General features: G+C 38.5%; 1 protein-coding gene across 1 annotated transcript in view; it reads left to right on the top strand.

Moving 5' to 3' along the window:
- LOC149260999 (uncharacterized) overlaps positions 1–13136 on the top strand; it is a 76407-nt gene extending 63271 nt beyond the window's left edge. The window contains exons 5-7 of the mRNA XM_089367132.1: positions 6947–11262; positions 11833–11947; positions 12634–13136. Of these exons, the coding sequence (XP_089223258.1) occupies positions 6947–11262; positions 11833–11947; positions 12634–12801 (4599 nt within the window). The 3' untranslated portion in view covers positions 12802–13136. The remainder of the gene's footprint in view (positions 1–6946; positions 11263–11832; positions 11948–12633) is intronic.
- The last annotated feature ends 2551 nt before the right edge of the window (positions 13137–15687 follow it).

Genomic DNA, 15687 nt, shown 5'->3' with positions numbered 1-15687 from the left:
TTATGCAACAGTGAGAAATTTTGAGTACAACTGGATGCAACAATCCTATAGAAAATCATAATAGCAAAAATCTAGTGAGGAATTCCCTCACCCCATAGGAAAGCCCTGGCACAACTTGCCTTCAGAAACTTGGCTCCTGACCCTTTGCGCAGTCTAATTGACGTCAAGCCTCTGATTGATCTCTGATGAAGTCGTTATGCCCTCTGTTCTCTAGAAAAATGCTTCTCTAGTACTTTGGGACTCCTCCTCGGCCTTTGGAACTGAAGATGTCTTTCCCTCTCAACAAATCAAAGTTTCCTTTACAAGTTATTGCACAGCCCCTGCGTCAGCTTCTCTGTGGCTCTTCTGCCTCTCTACAAATGCACTCACTGGATCTAGAATACTAACTCTAGCCTCACTGTCTCTGCCCCTCTCACACTACTTTGATCTCTAGCTCTCTCTGGCAACTGATTGTTGCTACTCTAGAAATCGATCTGCCAAGAAATCAGACTACTTAAGTGTTTTTTTCCATCACCACATCGACCTCCTCTTATAATCCTCTGTTGGAGCACCAACGACCAAGATTAAAACTTAATCAATGGCTAGCATCATCTCTGGATCGATCCATGTGAGTTTCTAGATGATTCTCACCTTGACTTAATTAAAACTGATTATTTAACTATATTCCCTAAGTTTAGACGTGGGAAATATTTAAAAACTGGTTAATAATCTAATTAAGTCATTTCTAGCCGGAATTTCCAGAAACAATTTACAGGTTTTGGAGATCTCATGTATTCTAGCCTCTCCACCAAATTTCAGGGCTAGAACACATTTGATGCTACAAAAAATAACACTCCCTCTTAGCCAGGAATGTGTTCTAGTGGTGCACTCCCTACCACAACACATTGTCTCTGCATCATCTCCAGTCATGTTGTTGATGTTTGGCTACTGCTGCCCACCAACCACTACGCAACTCTGATATATGCTACTGACACTGCGATACTACTACCAACATTGCATCTGCATTGCAACTCCCTCTCATTTGTTGTTGCTGCAACTGCAACATCTACAACTAAAAAGCATCCAAAATACCGAATCAACTATGATCAGTACGATGCATCTGTCTCTCAAGCCTTTGACTGCGACTAGCATCTGCATTATCACTAAAGGATCTGCACTGCTGCTGCCAACTCTGCACTGCGCTTCCTAGCATCTAACTGCTACTAGTCTCTATAACTGTCACTTTTGATACTGACTGCATCAACTGCCACTAAACCATCATGCTACTGAATATCGTGGGCTCTCGTAGCCAGGTAATGATCCATGAGGTGGACTCTTTAAGGACCCTGCCCAATCTTTGTAGCTCTCTGAGGCTACAACACCAAATCTCCCCATCTCACTCCTGGAGGTATATCGGCGAACATAGCGAAGTCTTCCTTCAGCCTGGAGGAAAGCCTATCAATCTAAGTTGAAGCTGCTTGCTGGTCCAACTTATCTTCCTTGTCCTTCTTCGTGAAAGGACACTGGGTTTGTAGTGACCGAGCTCACCACATTTGAAGCACTTGACCTTTGATAGGTCCTTCTTCTTTCTCTACTCCCCTGACTGGGACCCTTTGATGCGAGGGCCACATTCCCCTCCTCCTTCATTTTCTTCGATCCACTATTGCTACCACTGATGGAGCTCTTTAACAGAGCTCGTCTCAACTCCTCTTGCTACAAATCATCCCACATTCTATCCCAGTCTGGTAGCCTATCTCTGCCCAATATGCTTTGGACAAAAACCTGCCAATCCTCTGAGACGCTATTGAGTGCCAATCGCACTAGCTCCGTGGATTGAGGCGTTGCCCCAACCGTTGACAGCTGGTCTCGGACCTCTTGAATCCTGGTAAGGAAGGGATCTATGCCTTCCCCCTTCTGCATCCGAATGCATCTCAACTTCTCCTCTAGGTACATCTTCTACTGCTTGGAAGTATCTTGGTATTACGTGGAGAGAACACCCCACATCTATTTGGTGGTATCTTTGCCAGCTATGAGACAATATGATCCCGGACTCCATCTAGGATCAATTGCTTTGTTCATGCTTTCTTGTATTCTTTCTGTTGATCTGCATCCTGGGGAACTGCCACTACAACATCAATGTAGGCTTTCAGGCCATATTCATCTAGAAGGAAGGAAATTCTAACCTTCCAATTGATGTAGTTGGAAGCTCCATCCAACCTGTCCTGATCAAGAAGCCCAACAGTGGCCATCTCAACAAATTGTCGAAAACTTCATCTTTCTTTTTGCTCAGCTGCTACTCGCACTCCCTTCTGGAGTGAGAAAATTTGCTTACAACTACTATCATCTACAAGGAAAAATCGAACTTCTTGAGACTAGAAGTTCCCTGAGGAAAATTTTCCTAGTGTGTGTGCTCTTCTCTCTTCCACCCCGACATTGGTTTGCTTCAGCTTACTGCTGCAAAGCCCCTGCATCCAGATAGAGATTTGTTTAATGAAAGCACTAAGCTGCTCCCTTTCCCTCTGGAATCACTCGATCTGGAAGGATAGAATTTTTCTGCTCACTCAAAAAAAAAAAAAGAACCTCCTCAAGCAACTCGGCCTCCTAGAAAAAATACTGCACTGCCCTTCGGAATTTCGCCCTGTTGCCCTTGTTGAGCAGCGAAATTCTTTTCCTTTGTTTCTGAGCTCCCTGGCTAATCAACTACGCTCTGATACCATGTGAAAATTCCACAAACAGGAATCCTATTGCAGCAACTGGTATTATTTCTTGTAATTGTTAATTAATTAACAATTTATCTGCTAGAAGCTGAGAAATGCTAGCACACACACATAAAATTAACACAATTTTTTTTGGACCAAAGTCCCCGGAAAAGCCCAATGCGAGAAAACCGGTGCAGCAACTGAGGGTTTTATTATTATGCAACAGTGAGAAATTATGAGTACAACTGGACATTGATATCTGGAAATCCTACAGAAAAAATAATGGTAAAAATCTAGTGAGGAATTCCCTTACCTCACAGGAAAACCCTGGCACAACTTGCCTTCAGAAACTCGGCCCCCAACCCTCTACGTCAGCCTCTGCGCAGTCTAATTGACGTCAAGCCTCTGACTGATCTCTGATGAAGTCGCTATGCCCTTTGCTGGCTAGAAAAATGCTTCTCTAGCACTCTGGGACTCCTTCTCGACCCTTGGAACTGAAGACGTCTTTCCCTCAGCAAATCAAACTTTCCTTTAGAAGCTATTGCACAGCCCTTGCGTTAGCTTCTCTGTGGCTCTTCTGCCTCTCTGCAAATGCACTCACTGGATCTGGAATACTTCCTCTAGCCTCACTGTCTTTGCCCCTCTCACTCTGCTTCGATCTCTAGTTCTCTCCGGCAACTGATTGCTGCTACTCTGGAAATCAATCTACCAAGAAATCGGACTGCTTAAGTGTTTTTTCCATCACCACATCGACCTCCTCTTATAATCCTCTGTTGGAGCACCAATGACCAAGATTAAAATTTAATCAATGGCTAGGATCATCTCTGGATCGATCCATGTGAGTTTCTAGATGATTCTCGCCTTGACTTAATTAAAACTGATTAATTAACTATATTCCCTAAGTTTAGATTGAGGAAATATTTTAAAAATGGTTAATAATCTAATTAAGTCATTTCTAGGCAGAATTTCCAGAAACAATTTTTGGGTTTTGGAGATCTCATGTATTCTAACCTCTCCACCAAATTTTGTGGCTAGAACACATCCAATGCTACAAAAACTAACAGTGGCCTCAAAATCATTATTTTTGGTGGCTAATCTATCTTATTTAGGCCTTGATTTCTCTTGCCCTAGCTAATTTTCCCTAGGAAAACCCTAGGGTGGCCAAACTTCAATTTGAGGACTTTTGTAATGAACAAAGTTCATATCCACAACTGTACTCTTCAGAACACTTTGAAGGCATAAACATCCATTGTAGGACAAGTAATTGTATATCGAATATTATATAAAGAATTGATGTGAAATGATTACAATGAGGGTGAGGGCCTGCTTATATGATTCACAAAAGGTTATGTCCTTAGGGACATACCTTTTCATTAACTAGATACTACTTAATCATTATTTATTATTATTATTATTGTTTTACATTATTTGTATTATTTTATATATTTTTTATTCATAACATTGCACTCCTCTTCAAAAAGCTTTGTCCTCAAAGCTTACTGAAGAAAGGGCTTGATCTTGTCCCTATTTCAAATATCTTCTCGTCTCTGAACTTTCATCTTGGTTGATACAAGATGATATGATGTTCTGAGTGATAAAAGAAATTGTCGGACTGAGAACAGATCAGACAATCCTAGATTAACCTTCTATGGAATATTTTGATCACTGGAATTTTGTAATGAATTGTTATCATAGCACTGGATTCTGCAAAATTCAGTATTCTTTGGAACATAAATTTTTTGTTTCGGTTCTGAATGGTTCAAATATGTAGATTGACTTAGTTTTCTTTTCTCGTGATTCGGATGTCAATAAGGAATTTTTGTAGTTTGGTCTCGCCCTAATCTGTTTGTGGTGATTTCTCGATTAATTTCAGGTATTGTTGTTGTTGAGTTGCTTACTGAATCATCACTTGGAATTTTCATTATTTGCAATGCAACATCTAAATATGTTTTATCTTCCATTGGTTTCTCTTCTTCATGATTTGTGACATTGGCTGGATTGATATTCGTTCCTTTATCTTCAACTTGGATTGTTACGACTGGAGACTTCAATACTTCTTTTTGAGTAAGTTGTTCTAACTTGTCATTCAATGACTTCTTGTCACTTTTAAGCTTTTTTATTTGCGTAAGAAGGTTTTGGTTATGATTCCGTAGACGTAAAAGTTCGTCATTATCTGAATCATTGACCTTGTCTTTAGTATCCTTCTCTTTATCTTTAATACTTTTGATTTGTTCTAATAATTTTTTATTAAGGTTCTGTAAGCGTAAATTTTCCTCTTCCTTCTCTGATAAAATTTTGTTGAGCTTTTGGTCGGAACTTTCTTTTTCTTGTTTTAGATTTTGTTTTTAACCTTATATTTTTTTATCTGTGCAAGTAATTTTTTATTGTGGTCCCTTAGGCTCAAAATTTCCTTTTTTCTCCTTTCGACTTATTGTAAAACACGTTTTCGAAATCTTTATATTCATTTTCCGATCCATTGTTCTTTTGTTGAAGTTTTGCGAGTTCTTCTTTTCATCTTTTAATTTGTGTCTGAGTATTACCTTGATATTCTTCCAAGGTAAACAATCTTCAACATTTTGACTAAGTATTGTGTGATTTTTAAAAATCGATAAATACTGATATTTTGTTCGACAAAATGGACATCTGGTCTAAAATGTAGAATTATGTATGGAAACCTTAGTTTCTCTATTCATTTTCGAATTAAATTCGTTTCTTTCTCCTCAATGGTTGACTCCAATTTTGTCTTTTGACAAAATTATAATCCTTTCTTGACTTCTTTGAAGTATATTTCCTTTAAACTCTTTAATTCAGTTTATTATGTTTCTCACAATTAGAGAAGTCTGGGCTCTAGAGTCTTTCTTGAGCCAGAAATCACCTTATCTTGAATTTCTTAATATTGACCTTTTATTGCAAATATAATATATTGGGTGGGCAAAAGACTCTAACTGGCACTGTGGAAATAATAGCATAGTTGTTAACATTTTAATGCTTAGTTTTAACTACAAGTGAAATGCCATTTCAAAAATAGTAGTTTATAGGTGTTAGAGTACAACCTAGAAGCCAGAATAGTTGAGATTGTTGTCACTCACATCTTAATGTGCCTTTTTTTTTTAATAAGAAGTTAATTTTTGTTTAAGTTTCTTTGTTAATAAAGTAAGCTGAGCACCAACTCTGTCATTTGGTACACAGCTTCTCAGACTCCTCTTGGTTCATATAGCCATTTGCACATAGAGAGATTATGAACACATGAAAGGAAATCCAGTAAATTCATAATGTCCATCTATTGCTGTAAAATGCATTAAAGTTGTGAGTCAAGAATAATAAAGGTTTCTTCTATGTCACAAGAAGACAGCCCAAAGTTGACGCTGTAAATTGCCTGTATAAGGTAAATGATGTTACTCTTATTGTCACTTTGTTCAATGCTTGATGATGACAAATCCAAATATATTCTCTGTCCAAAACAATATGATAGAAGCATCGAATTTTTAAGTTGGAAAACAATTTTTTTGTCAGATGCTCCAAAATCTGCTTTTCAGGGTCTTCTCATTGCCTCTGTTATTAGCATAATGTATCAACCATGTAATCGGTACGATAATTATATAGTTTATACCAAGTTCATTTTCAAATTTTCAGGAATGGAATCCATGGAATGTACATTGGTTGATGTTAATAATTTTTGTTTATTGAAAGTTTGGTTCTGCAATATGAAGTTGTAAAGTTAAATGGGAAGTGAACTACGTCCCACTTGTCTGTCCCTCTGTAGAAATCATGCTCTAAAAAGTACTTTTTATCAGAAGTGGCATCCATATGTATATTGTTGTGTTACATAGGATGGTATTATTTATGGTCTCTTTGCTTCCTGGCTGTCACTGCATTTAACTAGAGGTATTTTTATCCCACATTCTCTATTTATGTACAACCAGATATTGTAAAATGTACAAATTTGCGTCGTTCTGATTCTCTGCTAAGTGTACGTATTTGCAGCCTTCTGAGAATGCCAGATTACTTCCACTAAACAATCCATAAAAATAACTATTTTAATACTTGGTATTTCAGGCCACTTGTCCTAGTATTTTATGTTTCTGTGCAGTCTTTCCGGCAATCACTTTTTCTTTGTCTGCAACCATATTTCTTCATACTTGAAAGGATTAATTACATTATCCCAGAAAATAACGAATCTAAAATCTGGAAGATTTATTTGCATGTTTTGACAATTTGAAACCAACACGATTCTCCTTTGTTAATTTAACAATCGTTTCTCCCTGCAGGGTGCCAGTGAACGTCCCGATCAACTCTGCAAGCATGAAGATGTTTATGATTTCTTGGAAAATATGGGCATGATTCCCTGTGGAAAAGAAGCTTCCTCCTTAGAATCCCATTTGGACAAAAATATGTGTGATGAAATAGATGATACCAGTGATTTTGTGTGTTCAGATGTTATTTTTGTGGATTCCCCAATGGAAAATGGGATAGCTAATTGTAAGAATGGTGATTTAAAGTCTTCGTGGGACACAATTGCAAATTCCCCAGATCAAACAAATGGTTGGGAGGCATTCACAAAGCCAGACTCACAAACAGATGGTTGGGAGGCATCCATAAAGCCAGACTCGCAAACAGATGGTTGGGAGGCATCCATAAAGCCAGACTCACAAACAGATGGTTGGGAGGCACCCATAAAGCCAGACTCACAAACAGATGGTTGGGAGGTAGCCACAAAGACAGACTCAAACAAAGATGGTTGGGAGGCATTGACAAAGCTAGAGTTGCAAACGGAAGGTTGGGATTGCCCATTTACTGGCAGCAAGGCATCCAAATGTCAAACATCTATTCAGTTGTCTGGTTGGGAGGCATCCACAAAGCCAAATACGCAAACAGATGGTTGGGAGGCATCCACAAAGCCAAACACACAAACAGATGGTTGGGAGGCATCCACAAAGCCAAACACACAAACAGATGGTTGGGAGGCATCCTCAAAGCCGGACTCACAAACAGATGGTTGGATTTGTTCAAGGGATGGAAAGAAAGCATCCAAATGTCAAACAACTATTCAGTTATCTGGCTGGGAGGCATCCACAAAGGCAGACTCACAAACAGATGGTTGGGAAGCATCCACAAAGCCAAACTCAAACACAGATGGTTGGGAATCATGGACAAAGCCAGACTCAAACAGAGATGGTTGGGAGTCGTGGGCAAAGCTAGACTCACAAGCAGAACGCTGGGTTTGCCCAGTGGCTGACAAGAAGGCATCCAAATGTCACACAACTGCCCAGTTATCTGGTTGGGAGGCATCCTCAAAGCCAATCACGCAAACAGAAGGGTGGGGGGCATCCACAAAGCCCGACCCAAAAGCAGATGGCTGGATTCACTCAATGGCTGGCAAGGAAGCATCTAAATGTCAGACAACTATTCAGTTATCTGGCTGGGAGGAATCCACAAAGCCAAACTCAAACACGGATGGTTGGGAGTCATTGACAAAGCTAGACACTCGAACTGAAGGTTGGGTTTGCCCAGTGGCTGAGAAGAAGGCATCCAAATGTCAAACAACTATTCAGCTATCCAGTTGGGAGGCATCCACAAAGCCAAACACACAAACAGATGGTTGGGAGGCATCCACAAAGCCAGACTCACAAACAGATAGTTGGATTTGCTCAACGGCTGGCAAGGAAACATCCAAGTATCAAACAACTATTCAGTTATCTGGCTGGGAGGCATCTACAAAGGCAGACTCACAAACAGATGGTTGGGAAGCATCCACAAAGCCAAACTCAAACACAGATGGTTGGGAGGCATTGACAAAGTTAGACTTACAAACAGAAGGCTGGGTTTGCCCAGTGGCTGACAAGAAGGCTTCTAAATGTCAAACAGCTATTCAGTTATCCGGTTGGGAGTCATCCACAAAGCCAGACTCACAAACAGATGGTTGGATTTGCTCCATGGCTGGCAAGGAAGCATCCAAAAGTCAAACAACTATTCAATTATCTGGCTGGGAGGCATCCAAAAAGACAAACTCACAAACAGATTGTCGGGAGGGATCCTCAAAGATGGCTTCACAAAAAAATGGTTGGGTTCATTCAATGGCTGACAAGGAAGCATCTAAATGTCAAACAACTAATCAGTTATCTGGTTGGGAGACATCCACAAAAGATGATTCACAAGCAGATGGTTGGGTTTCCTCAATAGCTCAGAAAGAAGCATCCAAATTTCAAACAATTACTCAGTTATCTAGTTGGGAAGCATTGACAAAATCAGACTCACAAACAGATGGTTGGCTTTCATCGATTGCTGACAAGGAGGCGTCTAGATGTCAACGGAGTATTCAGTTTTCTGGGTGGGAGGCATCCACAAAGCCAGACTCACAAATAGATGATTGGGTTTGCTCAAAGGATGACAAGAGAGCAACCAAAGATGAAATGAGTATTAAGTTATCTGGTTGGGAGGCGTCCACTTGTTGGAACTCAAATGCGGAAATTGCAGGGGGCATGTCAAAATGTGGAGAGAATTCATGGGACAGTAATTCGCAGCATGATGAAGTTAGAAATTTGTCTAGTTGGGACTCAAACTCGAGGCCTGAAGGGAAAAGGCACTGCGCAGTCGGTCGGACAAAAATCGACAACTCTCGGATATCAAGGGAAGAAAAATGGCAATGCTCTAAACAAGAAAAAGGTTGGAAAATTGGATTGCAAGCGGATGATGTCACATATTTATCAGGTTGGAACTCAAATGTAGAAACATCAGATGGAAAAGATTGTAGGGGTGATTTGCAAGGTAATGTAATTCCTAATATGTCAAAGAATAAGGACCTGAATAGCACATTTGCAAGTAAGAAAAGAACTAAGGATTATACTCATTGGGATAACCGTAGTTCAGAAAGAATACATCAACACGAGATGACAAGAATTCATGATGGTCGGCAGAGTCACTTCAAATCAGCATTACCTAGATTTCAAAAAACTACTGCTTTTCAAGGGAAAGAAAGTAAGATATTTCATAAAAATCTGGACAATAAGTGCGGACCTGAAGAAAGTGGATCACAGAAGTATTCATCTCTTCCTTCTGGGTTTTCTTTCCAAGAGGACAGTTACTCAGGAAAGAAATTTGCATTCCAACAAAATGGGAATGAAAACACTGGTTGGCCTTCCAGTACTGATATTTTAACAAGTTCTAGTTGGGAGGACTGTGCAAAAGAAGAAAGTGAACATAAATCGTCTTTTTCTAATGTCACAGTATCTGATAAGAGATCTGAATTTAAAAAGACTCACGAAAGACTTGTACCTCTGGTAAAAACAAGATCATTTATAAGAAACCAGACAGAAGCACATCCTAGAAATATTTTTCAGGAGGTAGAACGGAATCAAAAGACAGGCAAAGATTCACGAGCTACTGGATGGGGTGTGGATTTGCAAGCAGAGGTTCAAGAAACAAGTTCAACCGGAAAACAGCCTACTCTGAAAAGTATGCGTGTTGAGAGTAGCACTCAAGATACAGTAACTAAAAGTAAAAGTCTGACTGCAATCACGAACTGTCATGTTAAGGATATTTCTGATGAGAATGCAACAGCAAATAGACATAGCAGTGTAAATGAAACAAATGATAAGGTGATAGATTTATTAAAAGGTGAACATTCTGATGGATGGGAACCATACTCAGAGTCGATGATTGAAAAACATGGTTGGGAGGGATGTAATAACGAAAAAATTGTTTCTGAAAGCAATGCAGTGAAGTCTACGAGCGCTGATAATCTGGCCAGTCCAACATGGGGTGGGTTTTCGGAGGGAAAACATGATAAATGCTATAGATCTTTGTCTGATCGTAGCAACAAATTCACGCCAACAGGTGCAAATATAGTCCCATTAGGAACAAGATCGTACGGAAGAGCCCAACCAGAAAAAATTGATAGAAATAATATACACGATCAAGCAGTGATGAAAGTGACGCAGCCAAAGGAAATGCTTCTAGGTTGCCCTATGCAAGAAACTAGGAACACGGACTGGACAACTAAAGAACCTTATAGGGAATATAAGCATGCCGAATTTGACATTCAAAATACATTAAGTTTGGAAAAAGAAACCATTCCTGGAGAAAGTTGTCACAGGCCAAGAACTTCAGGAGAGGATACAGTCACACCTGGCTACTGCGACATGGAAACGGAAGAAAATGTTGGTTTGACTATAAAACAAGGACAGGATTCAGATGGATGGAATCAAAGACCAGAGAGAATAACCGTAAGACCTGCCTTGAAAGGATGGCGTAACGAACATGACACGTATGACGGCAAAACACCTACAACATCGGGTTGGGAAGCAGAAAGTGTAAATAATCCAGCTAAAAAGTCTTGCATGAAAAAAGGTATGGAATATGGAAGGACCAGCAAAGGTGGAGGTGGTATTCCTTCATTGTGGTCCGTGAAAAAGGATAACAAGCATCGGGACCATAACAATTTAACTAACAGAAGATGTGCTCCCAGATCATATAACACTAGAAGTTACGTAGAGCAGACTTCTAACATCCCTCCAAAATTGCAGGGGATTTTTCAGGAAATCAATCCTTTACTCCATTCAATGAGAACAATTCTTCATTTCAGCAGGTAATGATTTTTTATTTTCGGACACCATATCCAATGAGAATCAAAAGTACAATTGCTATATTAACATGTATTATTGTTTCAGTACTTAGTAGAGCCATAATCTTATTGAGTACTGGTAAAATAATCTTAGCTAATGATGGGAAAATAACCTTATAAAATGAAGGTAATGCTTTGTCACTTTGTCGTATTTTGGCATGAAGCTCTGGGGTCACTATGCCAAAGTCATACTAATTTACTGTGTTTTAATCAAATTTTTTGGAAGCTTTCTTGAGGAAGGAAAACAAATTCATTGATTGTTTAACGAAGAAACTGTATATCATGAATATTTTATTACTTAATTGTATGTTAGAAAAGCTGGCTTGTGACAAAGTTTCATATGAAAAATAAAAGATTAAATGTTAATGATTTCGTAGTGGTAAGTGGGATGTGGTAATGATTTCGTAGTACTGAGTTTTATATGAAAAAATAAAAAAATTAAGCATTAATGATTTCATGGTGCAGAGTGGTATGTTCTGAGATGCTGTAGTGATGAAATTCTTGTCTAACATCGACTTGTTCAATTATGAACAGTTATAACAATGGTGATAGACTACGGCCTGAACATGAAAGAGAAGTTCTTGAAAAGATTCTCATTCACCATCCAGAAGCTGAAGGAAAGATGGGATGTGGTGTTGACTTCGTAATGGTAAGATGCTGTCATACTGGCAGTTCGTGAATTTCCAATTTTATTTGATGTTAAATTATATAATAATTGAACAAATGTCGCTGAAGATGTTTGGTTAGTTATTTATATTAGGCAACTTAAAACCATCTACATTTTTGTTTCATGTAACAGCACCATTTGCACAAGCAGTTCTTAGGATCCGATGCTTGACCCTTGTAAGATTTGAATTAGGGCAATTTGATGGTAGAAATTCCACGTCGACAGTTGACCTAAGCGTGGTGATTCAAAGTCCAGCCTGTATGAAAGGAATTTGTTTTTAGAAATCCTCTGCTCCTTGACCTGGTGCATTTGCTAATTCCTTGTGGGGAAATTTAAGGGTCACAATGAAGAATTGGTTTTACAAAATGCAGGGCTAAGAAAAGGGAAAAATATGTATATTAATGTCCATAAATGGTGAAATTATGTCAATGGGCCATCCTGTCACCCGTTCCAAAGAACTTTTTTCACATGAAACTTTCCAATACAGGACACATTACACATTCTTCAAGTGTAACAACATTTGAAAATTAGCTTCTTCTGAAGATAGACTGAAAATACATGTTCTGTAGGGTTATTGAGAAGCTACTCTTCATCCCAACTAGTATTCTATTGTTATTTCATATTCTAATTCCATTTAATGATCTGTCTCTTCTTATCGTAACATGCAGGTGGACAGTCACTCGCTGTTTAATTCAACTAGATGCTTATACGTTGTGAGGAAGGATGGAACGAGAATAGATTTCTCGTATTTGAAGTGTTTAAAGACACTCGTAGAAAAGAAATTTCCAGATTCTGCAAAGGATTTCATAGAGAGGTATCTATCACAGAGGAAATAGGAGCGGTGTTTAAAGACACTCGTAGAAAAGAAATTTCCAGATTCTGCAAAGGATTTCATAGAAAGGTATCCATCACAGAGGAAATAGGAGCAGTGGTCACACAAGTCCTTTTGGAGTTTGAAAACTAGAGTTTCGATTTATCTGCTACCCGAAATATCAGAGAGCGTTCACACCATGGATTGGATTAAATCTGTTTGCATATCACAGGTACTCTGTTGTTCTCGTATATACATGAGTGATTGATATTATGAGGCTTCAATATTTCAGTCATAAGAGAGAATTTCGGGGAAGGATCTGGAATCTTGTTTAAGTTTGATATGTTTATGGCAGATGCGATTTGAGATTTAATCTCTGTGTAATTCTGATTGTTATACTTTTCTCTTCTATAGTTCAATGGAATGCTTTATTTAATAGGTTAAATTATTTATCATATAAATAATGCTTAAATTTTTATTAAATTTATATATATATATAGCAAGCATGAGTTTTTGATATTTGGGTACGAGAGAATAAGTATTTGCCTAAATTTATGGGAAATTTCAAGTTGGAAGCGACAATAATATAATATATTAAAAATAAAAATAAAATAATTAATTAATTTTTATTCAAAATTTATTGATTAAACTCCATTTTGCAAAGAAATATGTAAAAATTAAACTTCGAAACACTTCACAAAAAAATATTAATCTATCAACAATTTGCCAATTAAATTCTATTTTGCAAAGAAATATGTAAAAATTAAACTTCGAAACACTTCACAAAAAAAATATTAATCTATCAACAATTTGCCAATTAAATTCCATTCTCAATAAAGAAACATGCGGAACTCCCAAACTGTAAAAAAAGGTTGTTATTATTCTATTATTATATGATTTCATGCAATGCTATATTATATTCAATTTCGAAATTCAAGTTTGGAAATTTATGAAATGAAATTGACTAACACACTACTCTCTTTTTTACTATCACTGCAATTCATTGAATCTTATCATTAAAGCTTCAAGATAGGCTTCAAGAGAGTAGACTTATTTGCAATTGTTGCTACATCTCGACGGCTTTATCCTTTTATAAAGCTCATGCAGTCCAGCCCCCTAACTAGGCATGTATCACTTAGAAAATAAACAAAGGGTGTCTTCCCTGCCTAAAATAGGTACCCGAAACGTCAAAATCTGCTCAAAATAAGTACTCAAAATGGCAAAATCTGTTGCAGTGAAACTCTCGAAAAGCTCCAAAGTACCCGTTGAAGCTCTTGGTGATTTTAGAGTGTTTCCTACCAGCGTCCAAGCTCTAAGGAGTGTGGGGCATGGGGTACATGCTCTACAATCCCTGGGAGCGGTACACAGGAGCATGGGGTACATGCTCTCAAATGCCTGGAGCAGTACGCAGGGGCATGGGGTACGTGCTCTCCAATACCTTGGGGTGATACCCATGTAATTATGATATATATATCTTGAGATTATAGATTTTAAATATTAAAAATAATTATTTTTCAGTAATGGGAATTTTCTTAATTCCTCATCTTCTTGCTGTCTAGAATAAAGATGGATATACACTGCTTATAATCATGTATTAGTAACAAAGCGAATTGTTTTTATTGAGACTTTTTGGAAGTTTTTCCCGAGACTTTTTGGAAGTTTTTCCGGTGGTTTTTTCTCGTCTAATTTATTTAAAATCAGGTAGGAATTTATTGAAATCACGCGCTTGATGGGAACCCCCTTAACAATCGAAGTGCCTTAGGGGTTTTTTAGGGTGTTGAATTCATATATAGAGTCAAAAAACGAGTGTAAATAACATAAATCAAGATTTCACCTCAAATTTTTCCGCGGGATTTCAACACCAGAAAATTCAAAAAGTCCACTTACATAGCAAATTGGATAAACTGTCTTTTGCCGACAAAAAAGACGACCATACCATGTTTCCTACACTGCACACTTTGCAACTTCAAACAATGACTCGCATGTGCCAACTGGCTAAATCGAGTTCCTTGACCTTGACCTTACCCTTTGCCCTTTTGCAAGCATATATCTAATTAATGTGGACTACGAAAACTTTTATATATATATATATATATATATAAAATTTATTGTGTGTTTTATGGAGTTGCAGTAAACTACAATCTGGGCTTTTATCAACAAGAAAGGCGACCATTTGGCTGCATTGCACACTTTGCAACTTCAAACAACGACTCAAATGCGCCAACTGGTAAATCGAGTTGCTTGCCCTCGCCCTCGCCCTCTCCGTCTCCGTCTTGGAAGCATATATATAACTAATATGGATAAGGAATATATGTAATTTGATTAACTATTATATATGATTTTAAGAGGACCGCACTGGTTCGGAGAGGAGCGGCCGGAGCGCGGGAGAGCAAGCGGTATCCAAAGAGATTTTGACACCCTATCACAGACCCGCACAGGTTTCGACATTTTTGTCAAGGATAGACACCTGGCGAGAGTTTCTTCTGGTTGTTGTGGCTCGCAAGGCATTCTGCCACCCTGTGTCATAATGTTGGTTTCTGCATGCGTTCTCGGGTATCAGCCACCGTTTTAAGCTCATGACAGAAAATTCCTGGGAGATCTAAACACTTTTGCAGCTGAATGGCTTAGTGTGGTTTATACTGCATGCATTCTCGGGTATCAGCCACCTGTTAAAGCTTAAGACAGATTATTCCTGGGAGATAGCAGCTGATTGGCTTAGTATGATTTGTTACAGGTGTCAACTCTCAGACATTTTGTCTGTAGGTCCTAAAATCTCGCCACCCTGCGTATAGGATATAGGGTCATGCATGTTATCCCCTCCTCTCCACTGGACACGTTGATGGTTCTAGTTTACATGTAAGGACGCCTGGAACGGGAATAGGAGGGTGTTACGTCGACCCTTCGAGCCTAC

Source organism: Pinus tabuliformis, chromosome 6, assembly GCF_031772625.1.
Source record: "Pinus tabuliformis cultivar Carrire ecotype Pingquan chromosome 6, CPIR1, whole genome shotgun sequence".
NCBI classification, from domain to species: Eukaryota; Viridiplantae; Streptophyta; class Pinopsida; order Pinales; family Pinaceae; genus Pinus; species Pinus tabuliformis.
This window is presented reverse-complemented; position numbering and strand designations above follow the sequence as displayed.